Here is a 24,098-nt window from a genome sequence, read left to right on the forward strand (position 1 = left end):
GACAACATTACTCTGAGCCATTAGTGAGCATGCGAGCTATCAGCAAAAAAACTAAAACAAAAACCAGATAAGCGATAATAAAATATTTTTGATATGGTAAACAGTGGGTAGAGTTCTGACGCTTGGACTATTAACTACTGTGCGCTGTGTGATGGGGACAATTCATTAATATGTTAAATGTCATGCAGTTTGTATATAGCGTACGGAAATTACATTGAGCGCTGCCAAATCGGAGTTCAACGCACGGAATGTCGGGCCGACGGAGCGACGGGGCGTATGCGCAATATGACCTACAGCAATTCATTTGGATTTAAATAAATTTAATTGCGTGTCGTTCACGTGAGACTGCGACTCGGCTAAACCTATGCAAATTTATGCGTCGCGTTTCACAATTGCAGAATGAGCCAAGGTGCCGGCGTTTGATCAGCTTTAGTCGGCGCTTGATCACATTTGCATTATCAATTGCGCTGCAGTAAATATATATGTATATGTAGTTGATTTCAATTGTATTGAAATCGCCTCACGAGAGACTAGGGAGCTAGTGTGTGGCAAAGCGTGCCAGATGCTAGACTTATCAGAACTCGGCCATTATATGAGTGGCTTTAAAGGCATCTGCTAAGCAAATATTTTGCCACCTTCGAGCGGGCAAACTCAACAATCTTTGTCCAGATAATGTCGCGTCAGCATCAACTGACGCATTATTCAAGTTCTGTGTGATTTTCTTGGTCTCTTTGAGCAAATAGCGGAAATTTATCGCGTGACCTCCTGCTAAACAAATATGCGCAATGATATACTATTTCTTTTATATTATATTACATATTTTTTTGAGGGATCTTGAATCGTGGATGTTTAATCTTGTACTGCAACAATGTATTTTAATTTTATTACATTAAAGCTTTTAAGCAGAGTTTTGGTTTATGTTATATTAGAGGGGCTGTAAAAGTTTATTAGGCAAATATATGAATTAGTTGTTAAAAGTGGAACAAAAGTTTCATTGGCTTAAAAAAAAGCCGGACTGGCATATAATGCGATAGAATTAGATAAGGGTAACATGTGTCTGCGAATGAGAATATGACCCTGATGCGATAGATCAGGAACATGTTATAGACTAAATGCTAGCCCCTAAAAACTCAGCAATAAATTTTAGATTGCATGTAATAGACCTATGATGAGCCCTATCAAATTTATAGTTGATTTATTGCCAGACTCAGAGGTATAAAATTTAATATCAACTGAGCTTTAAGGTAGTTACGTATATTCATTCTGTCTAAGGCAGTTTATGCAAGTTTTAATGGCAAATACTATCCATTAATCATATTCTAGCTAGTTCTCTAGTTGAATAACAAACAGTTTAGAGCAGTTTAGGTTCTGCAGTCCTAAAAAATCCACTTTGCTTGATTATGAATCTGAAGTTTTCAGCTCGAGTTTTTGCTAGTTAGATAACCTTATATCACAAGCCAGATCTGAAAATACGAGCCTGCAAGCATCTGAAATATTTCCTTGCAATTTGCATTGATTTGTAAGCCAAGCAAAGGCAATAAATTACTAGCGCACATTCCATGGCAGGCGCATCAGACGTTATTTAGATATGCAAACAGCTGAGGCTGCATATGGGAATTCATTTTATTATGCCATTTGCATGTTTAAACACTCGATTTGTTTGCTTGGGCAGCCCTTAAGCTGGGCTCATGTTTCATTTATAAGGCGTGAGCAAGTGCAATGTTTGTCAAATTAATTGGCACATGCATCAAATGCGACAAGCTCGCAGCTTCAGCTCGTCATCAGCTGAATCGTAACGGGAATTGCAGCGACGACTCTGATGCTCCGCAATCTTATCGGGTTCTCATGCTCATTTCCGTAACGCACTCGAAATAAAATACAACGGAATGCAACAGCAGATGAATAAATATTTGCTGAAATATCTTAAATGTGAAGCATGTCATTCGTCACAATAATTTATTATTCATGTAAAAAAAGGTAAATTTGTTTATATAAGAGGCAAACACTTTTTTTTTTTACAAATTCACAAAGGCTGGAAAATTTTTGCTTTGCATTAAATTGATTTATTTGCCAGGTAATAATAAATTATATTTTTTCGACTTTTTGTTTTTGTAGTTTAAAGTTTGTACTATAAATTTAATTTAGAAAAAAAAACTTAATTGGCCCTAATGACGGCGGCAACAAACAAAAAAAAAAACAATTATTTATTCGTACCTGTTGTACGCTTTACGATTATTATAAATTTGAGCAGAAATTAAGGGAACAATGCGACTGATTAGCCCCGATTAGCCGTCTGTTAATAAATATTTAATATTTAATGGCGCTTAAGTGTCGCATTTCCGCCAAAATGGCCTTAATTGACGTGCCGGCTAACTGCTCAAATTGGCCAATTACTATAATTTATTGTGAGACTTCAGCCAGCTAAATTGTTGATAAACTGTTTAACCACTCGCATTTGCATTGCCTTGCCTCACTTTGCTCTGCTTTACTTTGTTTATTTGCCTACGCAGTTGGCATATGGTATATAAAATTGGTACTGTTTGTCTTTCATATGAGTTAAGTGGCCATAAATGACGTCAGTTTTATTAATTTACATATGTGTGTGTTCTGTTGTTTTTGTGTCAGCCGAAAAGTATGCAACGAGAGAAGAGTTTACAAAATATTGTTCGCATTTTATTCGTATGTCAACTAAAATATAAATATATATCCACATGCATTTGCCAATTTGTATTTTTTGAGCAATTTTATAATAGTTTTTATTTAATAAAATTAAAGTGGTAGGTAAGGGCGGGGTTAAACAAACAATATTAAGAGTACACAACTTCTATGAAGCTACTTCACTTGGCTGCTGACAATTTGTAACATAGTGACATGTGATGTGTGTGTGGGTGTGTGTGTGAGTGAGTGTGACGACATAAAGTTGTAGAATATAAAACAGGCATTTCTTTAATCCTCTAGCGTGACATTACGAAACAGATACGACATAGACTCCTTGTTGTGGATGCGGCGTATGGCCTCGGCAATCAGTATAGATATATCGATGGTCTTTATCTTGTTGCACTGCAGCTTCTGAATCTCGTGTGGAATGGTATTGGTGACAACAATCTAGAAGCAAGAGATCCAAATTAGCCAAAGAATCAACAGTTGGAGATGCCCGTACGTACCTCATCGATGACTGATTCCTCGAGCAGGCGTGGCGCATCCGAGCTAAGCAGGCCGTGGGTAGCCAACACATAGATTCTGCAGGCACCGTTATCCTTCAGCATTTCGGCAGCGGCCACAAACGACTGCACATCATCGATCAGATCGTCCTGCAGGAAGACAGAGAGAGAGAGAGACAGATAGAGAGAGATATATATATTAACTATCTATGCATTGCAATACATACCACCATAATAGCTATGCGTCCATTCACATCGCCCACTATGGTCAGCGGCGGCTTCACTTTCACTGGATGCTCCGGCACACCCACCGACACCGAGGTGGTGCGCTGACGGCTGCTACTGGGTGCATGTTGCGGAGTAGAGTTTCTTGTGATTAGTGTCGCGTAGTTGGCATATTGAGCATTTAATGTGCAGAGTGGTTGTGTGGTGTGGGTGGTGTTGGTGGTTGTGGTGGTGGTGTCGAATCGACATGTGCAAATGTATATAGTATAGTGCGTTGTTGTTGTTGAGTTGGTGGTGGTGTGATTCGTTGTAGTAACCAAAAAATAAAGAATAATAAAAATGACAATACATAAACAATTCACAGTTCATTATAAGCCGAGCAAGTCGAGAGTATCGAGAATATATATGCAAATGTACACAGATTTATATTTTGTATATAAAATACAAACCTAGACGCCGCTGGTATGCACATTTCAACAGAATTTCCTAAAATATTGCTATACGCCCTGCATAAATAAAGAAAGAGAGAAATGTTTTTTTTTTCGTTTTTATTCGCTGTGCTGTGGAATTTGCAAATCCCAGCAAATAAATGCGTTAAGCTAGAGAATGAGCCAAAGCGGACAATTGTCTAGAAGTACAAATGAACAACGATTACAAGAGCTCATGGAGGTCATGGTTCAAGCTACTTGGCATGGTAGGGCATGGCTAGAGCTTGATGGCAATGACAATTAAATTAATGCTTGAAGGCAATGTCAATGGGCATTTCAATCGAATTAATGGCACATAATACAATATATGTATGTATGTATGTATATGTGCAGCTGCACAATTCTGTATAGTGAAGTATAAACAAGACTCATACAGACGGTTTCAGGGTTATGCGAGAGTTGTCAACAAAATGATTTTAGTTCAGCGATGATTTTGGTCTACACAAAGTTGATTGAAAGTCCAAAAATCTACATTATAGAAAGAGCTTGATAAGCTATCAGCTCAACGACTGTTGACCTATAAACCAAAACTACCACAATAAACAGCCAACTCTTACTTATCAGCTAATAAAACAAAGCGTTTTTCATGACGGATCCATTCAGATGCAAATATTCCCACTGTTTACTTAGCTTAGGATAACAACGAGCACAATGGATCTACAAGAGCCGAAGCCGCAGCCATCGAAGATTGCGATTGCTATCGAGAATGAAATGAGGACACATTCAAGTTGAAACAACAAACATAATTGTACGCGCTCTATAGCTACAACAATCGAGTGTAAACAAACAAGAGTTCGCCGAAGAAACAATATTATAAACAAATGCAAATATTTTGCAAAATATTTGTTTAGTGCGCATTGGCAAGATATAAACAAAGAGTGAGGACTCGGAAGAGTCGCTAAATACAGAAAGGGGAATCCGGCATGGAGCCTTACCTGGTGGGCGGTGGCGAATATCTGCCGTCAACCTCGTCGCTCTCAGCCTCCTTCTGCTCGCCGTGGATGACGGCCAGGCCAAGGCGCAGGCGCTCCGCATAGGAATTGGCCTTTTTGGCGACGCCCGGATTGCGTGCCACAATCACCGAGTTGCGGTAGTCGGGTATCTGCGTTGAAGAGTCAGGCCAAATCAAGTTTTAATACAGAGATGAGCACAACAGCCTCAACTACCACTCACGCTCTCCTGGATGTACTGCAGCAAGAAGGGCGAGGCGCGCAAGTTGTCAACGGGTATGTCGAAGAAGCCTTGGATTTCCTTCTGATGCAGATCCATGGTGATTATATGCGTCAGCCCAGAGGTGCACATCATTTTGGCCAGCAGCTTGGAGACAATGCAGCCGCGCTTGCGCATCTTGCACTGCTTCGAGTACGGCAAATAGGGTATGACGCCCACTATGGAGCGGGCCGAGGATGTCTTGCAGGCATAGGCCATGATCAGCAGCTCCATAATATTGTTGTTGGCATCTCTGCGTGGCATATTCACTATTAGCATTCACAATTGTTGATATATGTATCTATGATAGCTCACTTGGTGCCCGTTTGTATGATGTATATATCCTTGCCGCGCACCGAGTCGCTTATCTCGACGATGGTCTCGCGGTTCGATTTGTGAAAGACCGAGCAGCCGCCGTTCTTGAGGCCCATGCGCTCGGCCACCATGTTGGCCAGGTCCGGATGCGAGTTGCCATTGATGATGACAATGTCCGAGGTGGATATGTTGTCCATGTCGCTCCTGCAACGTTTCGGTGGGCGTACACTGCCTAGCCTGCAAGTAAACAAACAACAACAGATTCAGATTAGCCAGGCAATCGAACAACGGCCGACAACAAAACACGACGAGCACAAACCAAAATAATGCTAAAACAATAATGGAAACACTGAGCTGGGCGGTGGGCGGGTCACATTAAAGGATACCTGCGCTTGGACATGCTATGGGCTTGCTAGTTACGGGTGTTGCTTATGCACGGCGACAGTGGCTGTCACAAATACGTGTACGACAACGCGTTGCCCCACACGTCTGTCTTTAACTTATTATGTTCGCTTTATTGATTAGCCCCGTGAACTACTTTCAGCCAGTTGCGAGTGGTGTTATTTGCTGTGATATATGGTGTGTGTGTGTGTGTGTTTGTGTGTGTGTGCAACGCGCTGCAGGCAATTAAGTCTGCAACTTTGACAACGCCGTTGCCCAGTTCTCTGCTTTTCGCTTTTGCTTAATGCGAGTTGTGCGAAGTTTGCGCTGCCAAAAGTTAAAACGACTGCCGTGACGCTATTTCACTGTGGGAATCCTGGCCAAAACCGCAATGCCAACTGCGCGCGCTCTTATCGATCAAACAGAGGCACATGTGCACCAGCAGTTCAAGTATGTGTGTGTGTGTGTGTGTGTGTATGGCAACGTCAAAAGTGCCAAGCAATGCATTAGACAGGCCAGCGGCAGCCAACGTCGTCATCGCGGCTGTGTGCCACTCATTCAGAGCAGCTCGGGGCAAGCGGCCAGTGGCAGTTAATACCTGGGCGATAGAGCGACGCATAGTCTTCACGCTGATTGGAATCTATAAGTTTTAGCCAAGACATCGCACGCGAATTGGCGAAAGTGAAAGGCCCAAGTGGATAAATCTAAAAAAAAAAAAAAAAACACAAAAAAAAGTAGAAATAGAAACCTCCGGCTAGGCATAAATCCAAAAAGTGGGCGGCCACTATATGGGCGCTAATTGAAATTCTATTTCTGATTTGCCAGCAAAGCGGGTCAATGCGCCGCCAGCTGGATCCATCGAAGGAGACGCCTCGTTAGCAGGAGCAGCAGGAGCAGCTGTAATCCAATCAAGTTGCCAGCGGCATGGGCGATTCAGGTGAGTGCGGCAACTGTTCCTTTGCCTCCTCCTCCTTTTCTTTTTGTGGTGCAACGGGGAGGCAACGCAACCGCGACTATTCAATTTGACGTTTAAGGTGGCACTAAACAAAAACTTGCACCACTTGCGATAGCCGAGACACGCATACGTGCCTTCGGTCGAGTTTAAAGATAGAAACCGGGCAGGATTAACCTTTGCGATATGGTAAGGCGTTGCTGCTGAGACTTGTGACAGCCTTGCTGCAGGATTAGAAACTTGCATTAGTTGCCTTAGAAGAGTCCTAGACGTTAGCGGCTTTCGCGGATCGTTGCCAAGATGTTGGGCATTGCCTGCGATCCGTTGCAGCATACGAGCATGTATGATCGCGGCTCAGATGGTATTTGCCCAATAGATTCCACAATGCTCAGCCTACAGCTTACACCCCAGTGCGATTTGCATTCCATTGATATATTCGCGTACAATTGCAGATAGCGAGGACAGCGATGGCGAGGGCGGACTGGGCAACGTTTCCCGCGTGATCATCCGTCCGCCCGGACAGAGCGGCAAGGCGAAGCGCGGCCATTTGTGCTTCGATGCGGCCTTCGAGACCGGGAACCTGGGCAAGGCGGAGCTGGTGGGCGAGTTCGAGTACGATTTGTTTCTGCGCCCGGACACGTGCAATCCGCGCTTTCGCTTCTGGTTCAATTTCACCGTGGACAATGTGAAGCAGGATCAGCGCGTGCTCTTCAACATTGTGAACATCAGCAAGAGCCGCAATCTGTTCAACTCCGGCCTGACGCCGCTGGTCAAGTCCTCCAGCCGGCCCAAGTGGCAGCGTCTGCCCAAGCGCCAGGTCTTCTTCTATCGCTCGGCCATGCACCAGGGCCACTATGTGCTCAGCTTTGGCTTCAACTTCGACAAGGAGGAGGACGTGTACATGTTCGCCCTGGCCATGCCGTACAGCTACTCCCGCCTGCAGTCCTATTTAAATGTGATCGATGCACGCCAGGGCGCCGAGAAGCGGTTCACGCGCTGCGTTCTCGTCAAGTCTTTGGTATGCATGTCCCACTGTGTACTCCTCCATCCTATTCGCACCGATATAGCAATCTATCATCACAGCAAAATCGCAATGTGGATCTGCTCACAATTGACCAGGTGACGCACAGCCAGCGGTCGACGAACCGGCTCGAGCGTAGCTTCATACGGGTCATTGTCGTACTGTGCAGGACGCACTCGAGCGAAGCGCCCGCGTCGCATGTGTGCCAGGGCTTCATCGAGTTCCTGGTGGGCAATCATCCCATTGCGCAGGTGCTGCGCGAGAATTTCGTATTCAAAATTGTGCCAATGGTCAATCCGGACGGGGTCTTTCTGGGCAACAATCGCTGCAATCTGATGGGCCAGGACATGAATCGCAATTGGCATGTGGCCTCCGAGTTTACCCAGCCGGAGCTGCATGCCATCCGGAATGTGCTAAAAGAGTTGGATAATTCAGATGTGAGTGAGACGGGTGCAAAAACTGGGAAAATAAGCTTTACTGCAACTTCCTTTACTTCCGTTGACAGACCTATCAGATTGACTTTGTGATCGATCTGCACGCGAACAATAGCATGCACGGCTGCTTTATCTACGGCAACACGTACGAGGATGTCTATCGCTACGAGCGGCATCTCGTCTTTCCGCGCCTCTTTGCCAACAACGCCAAGGACTACATTGCCGAGCACACAATGTTCAATGCCGACGAGCGGAAGATGGGCAGCGTCCGACGCTACTGCTGCGAGCGGCTCAGCGACACGGTGAACGCCTACACGCTGGAGGTGTCCATGGCAGGCCACTATCTGCGCGATGGCAAGACGATCGCGCTGTACAACGAGGACGGGTGTAAGTAGTCTAGACACTTGCAGTTGGAGAGCTATCCTTATCCGCCAACTTCTCAGATCATCGAGTTGGGCGCAATCTGGCGCGGACTCTGCTTCAATACTATCGCTTCATCAATGTCCTGGCCGTGCCGCTGGTATCCGAGATGCGGCAGCAGGGCAAGCGACGCGGCAGACCGCGCACGCATCACTCGCGCTCGCGCTCCAGGACACGCTACGAGGTGAAGCCGCGGCCAAAGACGACACGATGTCATGCGCCCATAGCGTACACCAATCTGAGCATTTGCTACGACTCAACTGGCGGCGGTGGCGGCGGAGTGGGCGGGATCTCCTCAGACGAAGGCGGCTTTTCACCGACGCGTCCCATGCCCATTGCACCCGGCAGCAGCTGCTTCAGCGGCTATCGCAACTATCGACGCGCCGTTACCGCCAGCTGCGGACACCATGATCAGTATTCCCTGGGCACTAGCGAGCCTGCCGCTGGCAGTCGCCATAAACGACGCGCCGCCGCCGCCGCCGCTGCCGCACTGCCCATTGATGTGCCTGTGCCGCCCAAGCCGTACCTGTCCATAATCGATCTGAATCAGCTGACCCGTGGCAGTCTAAAGCTGAAGGCGAGCAGCTTCGATGCCGACGATCGGCGCTAGGTTCAGCTTTAATTGTGACTCGAATTGATTTTATATGCTTAACGCTTTTTGCAGTCGTTTCCCTAAATAAACAGTTATATCTAATCGACAGCTTTTTGCCTCGGGCAACAAGTTGGCACTCACGTTGAGTGAATTCTCACACATGCCGCAGACAGGTGATTGTACAGTGTGAGCTGCCTTGAGTGGACATCTAAGAGGTGTCTATTGAAGATGAGTCGAATAGAATATTTGTAGGTATTTTTGTGCTTTTTCTTTTTTATTGCAAGTTTCATTTTAAGTTGATTTAGCTTTTTTTTTTTTACCAAGTTCGTAGTTTTTTTCAAATTTACCCAAGCTACAGGAGATGTCCTCTCAAGGGAGCCTTTGCTGTACCTAAATCCCACGCACACATAGGCATGTATATGTATGGTAATTGCGGTATATTGTTGCGCATTGCTTCGTTGGCCTGATGCCAGACAGAGACACAACTCACACAAAGCTCTTTCTTGCTTTCTCTCTCTTTGCTCCTCCACCTCCTTCGTGTAGATATATCAACAGCTCATGAGCCCATGCGCCAAATTGGCGTCGACAAGTGTAATGCGAGTATATTGCGGAAAATATATACAAATCGCAGTTAACTGACACACACACACACACAAGAACAAACCGTACATTAACACGAACACGCGAAACTTGTAACTTTTCCCTAATGGCGCCTCATTTCAAAGTGTCGCAATTTCTTGACTTTTCAGCCTAAGCGAAATGCACGTGAGTTCTAATGTGCGTGGGCTGCGGGCTGTGGGATGTAATTAGGCAAAGTAACAATTCTAGCCGGGTGGCAATTATCTTATCGCGATGATTTTACAGTTTGTATATTGCATGTATACACAGTGGCTTGGGAGAAAGTACTTATTTATAAACAAGCAGATACCTGTTAAGAAATGCGCTCAAAATTTTTTTTGTATAACGAAAACACGCGCGATTTTTGTGATAACACAACCAAACAGTGGCCAACGAGCGACAGACACTGAAGCGTTGATTGATTAACGCCTTCAATTAATAAATCCGACGTTTGCTGCGTACACGTTCGAGGGCTCGAAATCAATAAAAGACACTTTATCGTTTTGTATAAATAACAGCGAATAGAATAAATAAATGGAGCACAAGAGCTGAGGCCAACTCCGAGAGCGGGCGTGCGAGCGAACGGGCAGCGTTGCCAGACTGACTCCACAGAGAACAACTCGGCAAACTAAATTGATAACAATTTTATAATAATAAAGTATTAATCAAAAATTAGTCTAGAAAACATATTTGTTGTACAACGATTTAAATAATATAGCTGTTATTGTACTGTTGTGTTGTTGCTATGCAACCATATTTTAACAGCTGGCGAGCTTGCCTAGCACTGGCAACGCCATAAGAATGAAATGAACAAAACAAAAGCCGAAATAAGCAAAATGAACAGATGAAGTAATCGGCAACACAATTTCGTACAAACACATACATACATATATACACGCGCATACACATACAAACAAGCATATGTCAACAGACATAACTAGAACGCAAATAAAACTCAAGTGTAGCACAAGCCGAAATGAAGTGGGAGCGATGTGCTATGCGAATAAGAATTGTGCGAAACAGAAAAAGTACATATAGCGAGGCACTAATTAAATTATATGGATAACACAAACGAAACGAAACGAAACTAAAGAAACCATATTCCGTTTTTTACTTGTTTCTCTGCAGTAGCATGTCGTTGTTTGAGGTCTTCTTGCTGTCAAAAACTTTAATAATTATTTATTGCTAACACATATACCACACTTGAGAGCGCGTTGCGTCCGCCCTGCAGAATTATTGATCGCTTTACACACAAATTGTTGCACTTTTCAAATAGACATTTATTTATCTTGCGTTGGGTACACGTACGACCGCTGCAGCTAAGAGCACAAATGCAACTGAGAATCGGCGACCAAATCAGACAATTTGTTCTTATTTTTGTGTATATCTATAGGGAGCATCAAGTATAGAGTTACGTTCAATTGTGTGTATTTCTCTTGGCCACACTCTGAAGCTGTTAGATAGAATAGACAATGCAGATGTGCTGTTATCGATATTCGCAATTACTTGGCACCATTTGTTATTATCTATTAAGGTGAAGTCGTAAATATAGTGCAAGAGTTAATTATGCTTTGTGTGCACACATATAAAAATACAAAACAAAAAAAATAGTAATGCAACATTTATTTCTAGCTACGGGATTTATTGTCATCAATTAGCGGAAAGCCCCTAACAAGTTAACCGATACGATTCTGTTAGCTTTCCGTATATGGAAAACTTTTATGTATGGGTTTTATTATGGCTGACAGTCCGGCAGCTCTATCAACACAAAATGGCAGCTCCCGCACTTATGTTATCGAAATTCAAACTCACATCGTTAGGCCAGCTGATGATTGTAAACAAATGAAGTAATTAAGCGAAAATGAGGTGATCATCTGAGGCCATCATTGCAGCCGGCTGCAAGCTGCATTTCTTACCCAAGAGCGTTGCGGATGAGATTGGTGCACTATTGCGAGAGAAAATAGCAAATTATGTTAAGCTGCAAATAGTGTGGATGCATATAAAATATATTTAAATTCAACGATAGGTCGACACAGTTGGCGCCTTAAACTATCGATAGATGTTCCGCGTACATTATATTTTCATAGATTAAAATACGAAGTAAAGCAGTGCACTGCTCTCTAGTGCTACTCAAACTGTAACGGCCAAGGCTTCAAAACTGTGATATGTAATGAAAATTAAAATATGTATATTGATCAAATCGATGGCTTTTATAAAAATACACTTCAAACTTCTTTGTTGCTGGGCCACTCTACTGCATAATTTGATTGGCTGTGCTTGTCAAATGCTTTTCCATTTCCTATGTGCAATTAGACAAGGTGAGGGCCAGGTGCACGCCGTTTCGGCTCATTCGTGTGGATAGCTCTAGACATAATGGTTGTCATTCTGTGCCTGCTCCTACTGCTACTTGCGACAGTTAGTGGTGAAAGTATTCACGTCGAGGAACTAAATAATGTTTTGAAATTGGAGCGCGAATTGCTGCACAACTTTCGCAGCTATGTGTCAGCGCTCGAAGAGAGAGTAAACACAATGAAGGGGTAAATATGGCGATAAAACAGATTCCATCAAAGAATTGTCCAATTCAAATAGAAGTTGCATTTACTTTTATCTTCCCCCACTTTTCCTCTTTTCTACTAATTTTCGCTCTTCATCTCCAACGCCTTATCATCTCTCTCTCCACCTTGCTCTCTCTCTCTCTCACTCCCCTTAGCGCTATTGAGGAGTACAGCTATCTGATAAAATACGTCGATAGACGCCCCGATCTGTTTATGACGAATCCGATATTTGGCTTCCGGCTGATGAATCACATTCGCTACGACTGGCAGCTGTGGCAGTCAGCGATGATGCTCCCGCTAGGCAGTCAGCAGATTGAGATGCAGCAGCGGCTCCTTGCGCTCGTACCCAAGGACGAAGCGCACACTCAAGCGGCGGAGAGTCTGCAGTCGCTGTTCAGGTTCTACAATTATAAGCCGGCTGCCTTCCTGATGCACCGGAAGAAGTACTTGAGGTGAGCTCTGGTTGGGGCTGCTCGGCCCACAGAATACCCTTTAATGGCGATTGCCCAAACAGGTTAGGCCCCTGGGACTACTATCACATGGGGCGCGAGCTGTTCGAGCTGGGCCAATACCACGAGGCACTGGAGTGGCTGGCCGTGGCCAGAGTCAACTACACCGCATCGCCCCACAACGAGCTGCTGGGCGCCACGGACGAGCTGATCAACTATATGCAGAGCAAGACGTTGAAGAAGCTGCGCCAGCAAAGTGAGTTGGCTGACGAGTCGCTGGACGAGCAACTGGAGCTGCTGACGGCGGGTCGCACTGGGTCGACGCCTGTCGAGGACGCCAGCGTACTGCAGCAACAGTGCAGAGGGAACTACGAAAGGGACTTGCAGTTGATCTGCGAGCTGAACACTGAGTTCACGCCCTTCATGCAGCTGGCGCCGCTGCGCATGGAGGAGCTGCTGTACGATCCCTTGGTGGTACTCAACAGGAACGGCATTAGAGAGCGCGAGATCGCGCACCTGGCGAACGCCTTCGAGCGCTGTCCGCCGAGCTCGATGCTGACACGGATTCCCGGCGTGAAGATCTGCTCCATTTCGAATAATTTCAGCCCGATATCAATCAGATTGATGGAACGCTTGGTCGACATGTCGGCAGCCAAACTACTCATGGACAAATTCTTTATGCTCGAGTATAGTCCACGTGATGCATTCAGGCTACAGGATCTATATAAGGTGAAGTGTCATCACTACGAAACTCCTTAAAATCTTTTATTTATTGTTTACTCCAGTTCTTGGGTGTGAAAGAGAATGTGGATGGCACGGCCCTGTTTTTTGTAAGTCACTCGGTTGTCCACCTCCTCTTGCTCCTCCCCCTAATCTACCCTCATTTGCTAGCTGAACGATATGGCTATGGGTGGAGCCATTACCGTGGCTGGACATGAGCTGGCCGCCTTTCCAAGTCGCGGCGATGCATTGGTATTCTTCTTCGAAGACGAATTTCGGATCACCTTCTGTCCCAATGTGGTGGGCAAGAGACTGGGTAAGTCTCTGACTCTAGTTGGTCATTTATTGTATTTCTCTTTTCCTTCTCCCTACTCACTCTCTCATCCCTCCTCTGCAGTTCTCATTCAGTTCCTAACGCACGAAGAGTGAGACGTGTTCTTCACCAATTCTCTGCAATCAATAAATAGAAATTTTATTTCAACTCATTATGTGTAGGATTTCGAAATAAACATTCGCATTTGGTGAAGTGAGAACATATGATTTTTATCTACATATATTTTAGATGGAGTCAACAACAGATATTATCCGTTACGCAATCAAAAGTTGTATATTCCAAACCCTAGTTACTCTTGAGTTACTTGATTAGTTTCAAAATAAAAATTAGTTTTTGTTTTTACAGAAAAAAAAACGCATAAATATATATATATATATTTTTTTAGAGAAAAAACTTAATTTCAATAATTAAATTAAGATTGATTCACTCAATTATCAGTTTAATATAGCCTGTGCTGTAGCTAATTCATTTCACCTCCGTCCGACCAAATTAAAAGCTGTTTTCATGCAGCTCTAAAGTTTTTAATACAATGGAAATACTGCGGCTTAGACTATGTTGGAAACTTTCGGATGTTCTTGGCTTTATTCTGTTGGGTATGCTAATTCAGTCGATTGAATCTTCACCTCCCACCACGGTGGAAAAGCCCCTGATAAACAAACTGCATCTGCTGAAGGTGCATAGACAGCTCGTGAACAATTTGAATCAATATGCCGATAAGCTAGAGGAGAAGATAGATACAATGAGAAGGTATTCCTTGAGTAATGATTGATTTGTGGAAATTCATACTAAGCATAAACACTTACAGGCTAGTCCTGCAGCTGGAAAGTCCTTTGCTGCTAGCCAAGGACCCAGAGATGGAGTTTCTCTACAATCCTCTACACAGCTATTCTCTCACACGGCAAATGCACTTCGACTGGCCCCAAGTGGAGAAGCTCATGGAGCAGAGAGCGGGTCTGGGTGAGTTGCCCTTGAGCTATCTTTGCCCGCTCAGTGCTAATTGATATGCTTTTAGAGCAAATTGATTTTCTCAAGCAAATGCGCGACGAGCTGCCTCAGCTTGAGGATGTCAAGGAGGCAGTGGCTGCTATTTACAGGGTACAGCAAATCTACAAGCTCCAGCCAACCGATATAGCTAACGGTTTGCTCGATGGAGTTTATGTGAAGTATGTGAGTGTAGGATTAATCGAAGGATTAATCACATATACGTTTATTCTTTAGTTCACAGCTTTCGATCTCTGACTGCTTTGAGGTGGGAGCAAACTTGTTTGAGGCATCGCAGTTCACAGATGCAACTTCTTGGTTACAACTCGCTAGAAACTTGTGGGATCAGTCCCCGATAGCACCTTATGAATTGTTAACCGTCCCACGTACTCATATATCCTCACTCTTGGCGAGATCCGTAATGGCAGCTGGTCAGTTAGTTCAACTCCAACAAATGCTAAGCTTGTCTTACTTTATCTTCATATAGGTAACAAGAATCTATTGCGAGCTGATCTGTTAGAAGGGTTTCATCGAAACTATACAATTACCAAAATTGAAGACCATCCTCAGTTAGACATAATGGACAAACTGTTTATTGAGTTTTGTGGGTCGTCTTACAAGCCCGAACCGACTCGACTTGTGTGTTCTTATAAGACGAAACCTTCAAAGTTTTTGTATCTAGCCCCATTCAAAATGGAACTGTTGTCCGAGGATCCTTACATGGTTGTATTTCACGATGTGATCTACCAATCGGAGATAGAACATCTGAGCCGTATATCTGAGCCCTTGTTGCGACGCGCAGGAGTTGTTAACGACGATGAACTAGATGACGTGTTACTCAAGTTTCGAACTGCCAATGGCGCTTTCCTATTTATGGACGAAGGGTCGACGAAGGATGCTCAATTGGTGGGGCGCATATTCCAGAGGATGAAGGATATGTCTGACTTACAAATAAAGGATGACGCTTTTGAATATCTGAAATATGACTTTGGTGGTCATTACGTTCTCCATGAGGATTATTTTAACTACACCGATGAGGAGTACGCTGACGATCGCTTTGCGACCTTTATAATTTATGTAGGTGATGATGCTTCCACATGTAAGCAGCTGTTCAATCGTTACTTGTTACGCAGCTCAATGATGTGACTCGGGGTGGTGCTACAGTGTTTCCCCACGTGGAGATAGCGGTTCATCCGGAGAGGGGCAAAGTGATCCACTGGTACAACATGAATCCCAACTCATTAGACTATGAGGTCCGCTCTTATCATGGCGCTTGCCCCGTTCTGATCGGCCAAAAGATTGGTAATGACACTATCACTTGGAATATATTTGATTAAGAACTCTTCCTATTTCAGCTCTAGCCTACTGGATCCACGAGCAAGATCAAATGTTTGTTAAACCTTGCTTGCAGCGACCATTGCACCGAACTTGACAATGGTTGACGGGGAAGAGAAAAGGCGAGAGAGAGTTTCAGAAAGAGAGAATAATGGAGCATAACGTTCTTTACCTATTTATGTCTATCTATAAGCCGTCGACATCATCAATAATTATTTTCTAGTTCAATATAGCATTGATGGTTATGGTACGGGTGAAGCCATTATCTGAGCTAATCATAAAATATACGCCGCTACAAGTGGAGTCGATGCATTGATATTACTTCATGAAGGCGACTGCTCTAACGATACCCCTGATAAGCAACAGACGGGGTAAGTCTCTAGGTGGAGTTATTCCCTTATCTTCTTAATCATATTTGCTGTACGCCTATGTCGCTCTATCATATCCTATTTCTATACCGCTGCAATGCTCGAAGTGTCTGGCTATTAGTAATACTAAATTTTCAACAAGTTTAGCAGATGATTCTCTCTTGATATTTTATTCAACTTCTGTCAACTTTTGTAACATTTGGACTAACTTTATTCGATCAAATTTGAGATCTACATAATAAAGTTCATAAGATAAAGGTGAAGGTCAAAGATTGTCAGTGGATATTGCAGCTATCTTATTCCAAACCATCTTGGGATACTCAATCAAATTGAATATTTACAAAATGAACATTTCACTACCGGAAAAAAGTCGCCAAAAGATGTTTGACAGCGTATATTTTCGCACATACTTATACAAATGAAAGAATCGATTTTTCATAATTAGATCAAGATGGATTTAATCTGTATTTTCACAGTTTAACGCGGGCATAGCAAGTTAATTTTTTTACTCCCTCTGAGCAAAACTAAAAACAGTTTACATGCAGCGTTGAGCACCGTTACTACTATGAAAACATTGCGGCTTAGACTATGTTGGAAACTTTCGGATGTTCTTGGCTTGGCTCTATTGGGTATGTTAATTCAGTCGATTGAATCTACAACTCCGACCAACGTGGAAAAGCCCCTGATAAACAAACTGCATCTGCTGAAGGTGCATAGACAGCTCGTGGACAATTTGAATCAATATGCCGATAAACTAGAGGAGAAGATAGATACAATGAGAAGGTATTCCTTGAGTAATGATTGATTTGTGGAAATTCATACCCAGCATAAACACTTATAGGCTAGTCCTGCAACTGGAAAGTCCTTTGCTGCTAGCCAGGGACCCAGAGATGGAGTTTCTCTACAATCCTCTACACAGCTATTCTCTCACACGGCAAATGCACTTCGACTGGCCCCAAGTGGAGAAGCTCATGGAGCAGAGAGCGGGTCTGGGTGAGTTGCCCCTGAGCTATCTTTGCCCGCTCAGTGCTAATTGATATGCTTTTAGAGCAAATTGATTTTCTCAAGCAAATGCGCGACGAGCTGCCTCAGCTTGAGGATGTCAAGGAGGCAGTGGCTGCTATTTACAGGGTACAGCAAATCTACAAGCTCCAGCCAACCGATATAGCTAACGGTTTGCTCGATGGAGTTTATGTGAAGTATGTGAGTGTAGGATTAATCGAAGGATTAATCACATATACGTTTATCCCTCAGTTCACAGCTTTCGATCTCTGACTGCTTTGAGGTGGGAGCAAACTTGTTCGAGGCATCGCAGTTCACAGATGCAACTTCTTGGTTACAACTTGCTAGAGACTTGTGGGATCAGTCCCCGATAGCACCTTATGAATTGTTAACCGTCCCACGTACTCATATATCCTCACTCTTGGCGAGATCCGTAATGGCAGCTGGTCAGTTAGTTCAACTCCAACAAATGCTAAGCTTGACTTACTTTATCTTCATATAGGTAACAAGAATCTAGGGCGAGCTGATCTGTTAGAAGGGTTTCATCGAAACTATACAATTACCAAAATTGAACACCATCCTCAGTTAGAAATAATGGACAAACTATTTATTGAGTTTTGTGGGTCGTCTTACAATCCCGAACCGACACGACTTGTGTGTTCTTATAAGACGAAACCTTCAAAGTTTTTGTATCTAGCCCCATTCAAAATGGAACTGTTGTCCGAGGATCCTTACATGGCTGTATTTCACGATGTGATCTACGACTCGGAGATAGAATATCTAAGTAATACAGCTGAGCCCTTGCTGCGTCCCTCCAAAGTTAAGAGCAGCAACAATGAGAGTTTTGTATCAAAGTCTCGAACTGCAAAAGGCATTTTTATAAATACAGAATTGCTATCCCCGGAGGGTGTTCAAGTGGTGCAGCGTATAAAGCAGAGGTTTGAAGATCTATCGGATCTGAATATAAGCAGAACGGGCCCCAGCGAAATGCAGTATCTCAACTATGACTTTGGGGGTCATTATCTCCTTCATATGGACTTCTTTAATATCTCCATGAACGACCGCATTGCCACTATTTTAATTTACGTAAGTTCCATATGATGGTTCCATATGTAAGCAGCTAGTCCATTGTTACTTTGTTACTTGCTACGCAGCTCAATGATGTGACTCGGGGTGGTGGCACAATCTTTCCCCGTGCAAAACAAGCGGTACATCCGGAGAAGGGCAAATTGATCTTGTGGTACAATATGAATTCTAATCTCGATTTCGAGATAAACAGTCTTCATGGTGCTTGCCCCGTTCTGATCGGCCGAAAGATTGGTAATGACAGATGATAATAACATTTGGAATACATATTCTCAAGACTTTTCTCTTTGTAGCCATTGCCTACTGGATCCGCGAAAACGACCAAATGTTTATAAAGCCTTGTCTGAAACCGCCGCAAAATCGACTGATAGAAGAGTTGAAGGTGACAGAGGGATTTATTAAGAAATAAAGAGAGAGAGAGAGAGAGAGATAGGGGCAGAAGAAGTAGAATAAGAAGTTGAAAGAGTGAGAGAGAGAGAGAGTAAGAAGGAGAGAGAGTGAGTGAGGGAGAGGGGCAGAAAGAAGTACAAGGAGAGAGAGAGAGAAAGAGAGAGAAAGAGACAAATCAGGGGGTACAAAAAGATAATGACGATAGTATGTTTGTGTGGGTGTGAGACAGAAAGAGAATTAGCGATAATATGAGATGAACAATAGGAAGAAAGAATGTCCAAAGATCCATTCGTTTCTTACTTTCGCTTCAATAAAAAAAGAAAAACGAATCACATTGAAGGGCATTGCTTGAAAAGATATGAGGTAAAGCATTGATCCAATCCAAAAAAAAATCAAAGAAAACAACAAAATTACACAAATAAAATTGGTTGATGTTGGCCTTGCCGCCACGTTTATCGAAATGGGTAAACGAAGTCTAGTATATGATTCTCTCTTGATATTTTATTCAACTTCTGTCAACTTTTGTAACATTTGACTAACTTTATTCGATCAAGTTTGAGATCGAGTTCTCTACATAATAAAGTTCATAAGATAAAGGTGAAGGTTAAAGATTGTCGAGGGTATAGTAACTATTTTACTCCAAACCATCTTGGGATAATCAATCAATTTGAATATTTACAAAATAAACATTTCTCTACCGGAAAAAAGTCGCCAAAAGATGTTTGACAGCGTATATTTTCGCACATACTTATACAAATGAAAGAATCGATTTTTCATAATTAGATCAAGATGGATTTAATCTGTATTTTCACAGTTTAACGCGGGCATAGCAAGTTAATTTTTTTACTCCCTCTGAGCAAAACTAAAAACAGTTTACATGCAGCGTTGAGCACCGTTACTACTATGAAAGCATTGCGGCTTAGACTATGTTGGAAACTTTCGGATGTTCTTGGCTTGGCTCTATTGGGTATGTTAACTCAGTCGATTGAATCTACAACTCCGACCAAGGTGGAAAAGCCCCTGATAAACAAACTGCATCTGCTGAAGGTGCATAGACAGCTCGTGGACAATTTGAATCAATATGCCAATAAACTAGAGGAGAAGATAGATACAATGAGAAGGTATTCCTTGAGTAATGATTGATTTGTGGAAATTCATACTAAGCATAAACACTTACAGGCTAGTCCTGCAGCTGGAAAGTCCTTTGCTGCTAGCCAAGGACCCAGAGATGGAGTTTCTTTACAATCCTCTACACAGCTATTCTCTCACACGGCAAATGCACTTCGACTGGCCCCAAGTGGAGAAGCTCATGGAGCAGAGAGCGGGTCTGGGTGAGTTGCCCCTGAGCTATCTTTGCCCGCTCAGTGCTAATTGATATGCTTTTAGAGCAAATTGATTTTCTCAAGCAAATGCGCGACGAGCTGCCTCAGCTTGAGGATGTCAAGGAGGCAGTGGCTGCTATTTACAGGGTACAGCAAATCTACAAGCTCCAGCCAACCGATATAGCTAACGGTTTGCTCGATGGAGTTTATGTGAAGTATGTGAGTGTAGGATTAATCGAAGGATTAATCACATATACGTTTATCCCTCAGTTCACAGCTTTCGATCTCTGACTGCTTTGAGGTGGGAGCAAACTTGTTCGAGGCATCGCAGTTCACAGATGCAACTTCTTGGTTACAACTCGCTAGAGACTTGTGGGATCAGTCCCCGATTGCACCTTATGAATTGTTAACCGTCCCACGTACTCATATATCCTCACTCTTGGCGAGATCCGTAATGGCAGCTGGTCAGTTAGTTCAACTCCAACAAATGCTAAGCTTGACTTACTTTATCTTCATATAGGTAACAAGAATCTAGGGCGAGCTGATCTGTTAGAAGGGTTTCAACGAAACTATACAATTACCAAAATTGAAAACCATCCTCAGTTAGACATAATGCACAAACTTTTTATTGAGTTTTGTGGGTCGTCTTACAAGCCCGAACCGACTCGACTTGTGTGTTCTTATAAGACGAAACCTTCAAAGTTTTTGTATCTAGCCCCATTCAAAATGGAACTGTTGTCCGAGGATCCTTACATGGCTGTATTTCACGATGTGATCTACGACTCGGAGATAGAATATCTAAGTAATACGGCTGAGCCCTTGCTGCGTCCCTCCCAAATTAGGAGAAAACCCAATGAGAATGTTGTGTCAAAGGCTCGAACTGCAAAAGGCGTTTTTTTATATACAGAATTGCTATCCCCGGAGGGTGTTCAAGTGATGCAGCGTATAAAGCAGAAGTTTGAAGATCTATCGGATCTGAATATAAGCAGAACGGGCCCCAACGAAATGCAGTATCTCAACTATGACTTTGGGGGTCATCATCTCCCTCATATGGACTTGTTAAATATCTCCATGAACGACCGCATGGCCACTATTTTAATTTACGTAAGTTCCATATGATGGTTCCATATATAGACGGCTAGTCCATTGTTACTTTGTTACTTGCTACGCAGCTCAATGATGTGACTCGGGGTGGTGGCACAATCTTTCCCCTGGCAAAACAAGCGGTACATCCGGAGAAGGGCAAAGTGTTCTTGTGGTACAATATAAATTCTGATCTCGATTTCGAGAGAAACAGTCTTCATGGTGCTTGCCCCGTTCTGATCGGCCGAAAGATTGGTAATGACAAATGATAATAACATTTGGAATACATATTCTCAAGACTTTTCTCTTTGTAGCCATTGCCTACTTTATCCGCGAAAACGACCAAATGTTTATAAAGCCTTGCCTGAAACCGCCGCAATATCGACCAATAGAAGAATTGAAGGTGACAGAGGGATTAATTATGAAATAAAGAGAGAGAGAGAGAGAGAAAGTTAGAGGGAGAGGGAGATTGGAAGAGAGAGTGAGAGAGAGATAGGGGCAGAAGAAGTAGAATAAGAAGTTGAAAGAGTGAGACAGAGAGAGAGTTTGAAGGAGAGAGAGAGAGAGTGTGGGAGAGGGGCAGAAAGAAGTAGAAGGAGAGAGAGAGAAGGAGAGAGAGAGAAAGAGAGAGAGAGACAATCAGGGGGTACAAAAAGATAGTGACGATAGTATGTTTGTGTGGGTATGAGACAGAAAGAGAATTAGCGATAATATGAGATGAACAATAGGAAGAAAGAATGTCCAAAGATCCATTCGTTTCTTACTTTCGCTTCAATAAAAAAAGAAAAACGAATCACATTGAAGGGCATTGCTTGAAAAGATATGAGGTAAAGCATTGATCCAATCCAAAAAAAAAATCAAAGAAAACAACAAAATTACACAAATAAAATTGGTTGATGTTGGCCTTGCCGCCACGTTTATCGAAATGGGAAAACGAAGTTTGCGCAAGATTTACTTTCTTTACTTTCTTTTGGTGTGCTTGCACCCAGCTCATTGCACCATTAAGTGGGCAATTAAATTCAATTAGCCCCGCACACACTCAACTCCTGGCAGACCATTTATCAGATTCGTGCTCCTGCTCCTTCATTCCTCGGGCGTTTCTAATAATTTTATAGATTTATCGTTTGAGTGGCATTTTGACTTTGGCCAACAAAGTTTCCGGATCTGCAAAGTTCTTGAGTTCGATTTCGGTTTTGATTACGATTTTCATTTCAATTTAGATTGATTACAATAAAGCTACCTGAATAAAACTTAAAGTGGACTATAAGCCTTAAGAATATTTATTATTACGCAATTAGTGCATGAGAGAGACAGATATATACAGATATATACACAGACTGATCCGTATGTGGCTTTAGTATGTGGCCATCTTTATTTAAGAGTTCCTTTAAGCTCGCCTCATTGCGATTTGTGCATTTATCTTGCTTTCACCTCGCTACAAATTGAGTCACATTGAGCAAGGCAACAGACAATAGACAACAGACAACATCTGGCAACGTTGTCTCTCTCTCACTCTCTTTTACTGTATGCCATTCCACGAAAGGTAACTGCGGCAATTTATCAAAATTTGCAAACGGAATGAGCCTGTGGCGAATGGCAGGAGAGAGAGAGAGAAAGAGAGTGGGGGAGAGGTAGAGCACGCAGCGCAGCCAACAAAAGCAATTGGCATGCATGTGTGCGTGATTGCATGTCTCTGTGTCTATGTGTAGGTGTATTACTGCGACTGCCTGTGTGTCTCTCTCTGTGCGTGTGTGTGTGTGTGTTTCTGTACTTGACTTAAATTGCTTTTTTCAATGCCAACGGCTGCAGCTATTTGTTGTTGTTGCCCTGGCTGGCTGCCTGTCACATGTGGAGCCAAATGTCATTTCAGCAAAATCCCTCAAGTCGTTCATCTGCCTTGTCTGTTGCCGACCGTAGCTGTGTGGGTATGAGTGCGTGTGTGTGTGTGTGCGGGTGTGCGCAAGAAAACACTGCGCAAAATACGTATGCTGGCAACATTTTTCTGTGGCTGCTCAAATTGCACTGTGGCACTGTGGTTGGGCGGCCTGGGCAGCTGTTGCGGCTGCTTTTACAAGACAATGAACAGTTGTTGCTTCTGCTGCTGCAACAGCAGCAACAATAACAATGATTGTGAGTTCAAGAGGTGAGTGAGTGAGTGTGTGTGTGTGCGTTGGTTTGTGGCCTATTGGTTGCGACAAATGAGGTAAGGATATGTAAATATAAAATAAGGCAAAAGGCGCACAATAAGGAAGACTTAAATGTGCCCAACATTTGCAGTTATCTTGGCTTTCGGCTGTGAATTAATGTACGCCAATCGGTATGCTTCTGCTTGTGCACTCATAGTGCAAAGAGAGGAGCAAATACAAATTGTATATCTCTCCCTCTCTCCCCAACTGATCATCAAGAGTGAGTGGTCAGCAAGCTGCAGCTGCGAGTCTTTTGATTGTATGCGATTGGTCGCCAAAAGCTCGATCCAGTTATCTTAGTTGACGTTGTTTTCTTTGTGAACGTCTCTGCGAGTGATCGGTTGTCCTTTTTACGCGTAGAGCGGAGCATATACAAATTGTATATCTCTCCCTTTCCCCCCAACTGATCATCAAGAGTGAGTGGTGAGCAAGCTGCAGCTGTGAGTCTGTTGCTTGTATGCGATTGGTCGC

At 43.3% G+C, this 24,098-nt stretch overlaps 7 protein-coding genes across 18 annotated transcripts; 6 read left to right on the forward strand and 1 right to left on the reverse strand.

The window, feature by feature from the left end:
• Positions 1 to 2,651: 2,651 nt before the first annotated feature.
• LOC108660027 (phosphoribosyl pyrophosphate synthase-associated protein 2) lies at positions 2,652 to 11,217 on the reverse strand. 11 transcript variants are annotated; one of them, XM_089256762.1, is made up of 9 exons: positions 10,931 to 11,217; positions 10,127 to 10,444; positions 5,399 to 5,635; positions 5,048 to 5,336; positions 4,810 to 4,976; positions 3,836 to 3,892; positions 3,389 to 3,530; positions 3,165 to 3,311; positions 2,652 to 3,105 (listed from the first exon to the last, which is right to left on the reverse strand). In XM_089256762.1, the coding sequence occupies exons 3-9, from the start codon at positions 5,593 to 5,595 to the stop codon at positions 2,947 to 2,949; spliced, it is 1,158 nt and encodes a 385-aa protein (XP_089112888.1). In that variant the 5' UTR covers positions 5,596 to 5,635; positions 10,127 to 10,444; positions 10,931 to 11,217; the 3' UTR covers positions 2,652 to 2,946. The 11 variants fall into 11 exon arrangements, with proteins under 11 accessions (XP_089112888.1, XP_089112889.1, XP_089112885.1 ...); XM_089256763.1 differs by lacking the exon at positions 10,127 to 10,444 and having other exon boundaries at positions 11,015 to 11,217; XM_089256759.1 differs by lacking the exon at positions 10,127 to 10,444 and having other exon boundaries at positions 10,931 to 11,216.
• On the forward strand, positions 6,236 to 9,300 carry LOC108660024 (cytosolic carboxypeptidase 6). Of its 2 annotated transcripts, none has more exons than XM_018113235.3 (5): positions 6,236 to 7,092; positions 7,184 to 7,749; positions 7,815 to 8,189; positions 8,258 to 8,573; positions 8,630 to 9,300. In XM_018113235.3, exons 1-5 carry the CDS (start codon positions 7,032 to 7,034, stop codon positions 9,214 to 9,216), a joined length of 1,905 nt encoding a protein of 634 aa, XP_017968724.1. In that variant the 5' UTR covers positions 6,236 to 7,031; the 3' UTR covers positions 9,217 to 9,300. The 2 variants fall into 2 exon arrangements, with proteins under 2 accessions (XP_017968724.1, XP_017968722.1); XM_018113233.3 differs by having other exon boundaries at positions 6,236 to 6,716.
• A 903-nt stretch (positions 11,218 to 12,120) lies between the features above and the next one.
• LOC108660025 (prolyl 4-hydroxylase subunit alpha-2) lies at positions 12,121 to 14,025 on the forward strand. Its single transcript, XM_018113236.3, has 6 exons — positions 12,121 to 12,353; positions 12,527 to 12,823; positions 12,886 to 13,549; positions 13,606 to 13,650; positions 13,712 to 13,856; positions 13,938 to 14,025. Exons 1-6 carry the CDS (start codon positions 12,190 to 12,192, stop codon positions 13,967 to 13,969), a joined length of 1,347 nt encoding a protein of 448 aa, XP_017968725.1. The 5' UTR covers positions 12,121 to 12,189; the 3' UTR covers positions 13,970 to 14,025.
• Positions 14,026 to 14,299: 274 nt separating this feature from the next.
• LOC108658521 (prolyl 4-hydroxylase subunit alpha-2) lies at positions 14,300 to 17,551 on the forward strand. Its single transcript, XM_089258919.1, has 8 exons — positions 14,300 to 14,621; positions 14,680 to 14,831; positions 14,887 to 15,037; positions 15,093 to 15,286; positions 15,343 to 15,932; positions 15,989 to 16,157; positions 16,211 to 17,341; positions 17,400 to 17,551. Exons 1-7 carry the CDS (start codon positions 14,404 to 14,406, stop codon positions 16,285 to 16,287), a joined length of 1,551 nt encoding a protein of 516 aa, XP_089115045.1. The 5' UTR covers positions 14,300 to 14,403; the 3' UTR covers positions 16,288 to 17,341; positions 17,400 to 17,551.
• Positions 17,190 to 17,833, forward strand: LOC149092100 (prolyl 4-hydroxylase subunit alpha-2-like). Its single transcript, XM_089256674.1, has 4 exons — positions 17,190 to 17,341; positions 17,400 to 17,551; positions 17,607 to 17,761; positions 17,813 to 17,833. Exons 1-4 carry the CDS (start codon positions 17,190 to 17,192, stop codon positions 17,831 to 17,833), a joined length of 480 nt encoding a protein of 159 aa, XP_089112800.1.
• Positions 17,834 to 18,268: 435 nt separating this feature from the next.
• LOC108658816 (prolyl 4-hydroxylase subunit alpha-2) lies at positions 18,269 to 19,055 on the forward strand. The gene is made up of 4 exons (XM_030387345.2): positions 18,269 to 18,344; positions 18,450 to 18,646; positions 18,715 to 18,880; positions 18,940 to 19,055. The coding sequence occupies exons 1-4, from the start codon at positions 18,269 to 18,271 to the stop codon at positions 19,053 to 19,055; spliced, it is 555 nt and encodes a 184-aa protein (XP_030243205.2).
• An 851-nt stretch (positions 19,056 to 19,906) lies between these two features.
• Positions 19,907 to 22,697, forward strand: LOC115565619 (prolyl 4-hydroxylase subunit alpha-2). The gene is made up of 7 exons (XM_089258915.1): positions 19,907 to 20,157; positions 20,216 to 20,367; positions 20,423 to 20,573; positions 20,629 to 20,822; positions 20,879 to 21,462; positions 21,531 to 21,696; positions 21,756 to 22,697. Exons 1-7 carry the CDS (start codon positions 19,940 to 19,942, stop codon positions 21,869 to 21,871), a joined length of 1,581 nt encoding a protein of 526 aa, XP_089115041.1. The 5' UTR covers positions 19,907 to 19,939; the 3' UTR covers positions 21,872 to 22,697.
• The last annotated feature ends 1,401 nt before the right edge of the window (positions 22,698 to 24,098 follow it).

The sequence above is a fragment of the Drosophila navojoa genome, chromosome 2 (genome assembly GCF_054131105.1).
Source record: "Drosophila navojoa isolate 15081-1374.11 chromosome 2, UAZ_NAV_1.0, whole genome shotgun sequence".
Taxonomy (NCBI): Eukaryota; Metazoa; Arthropoda; class Insecta; order Diptera; family Drosophilidae; genus Drosophila; species Drosophila navojoa.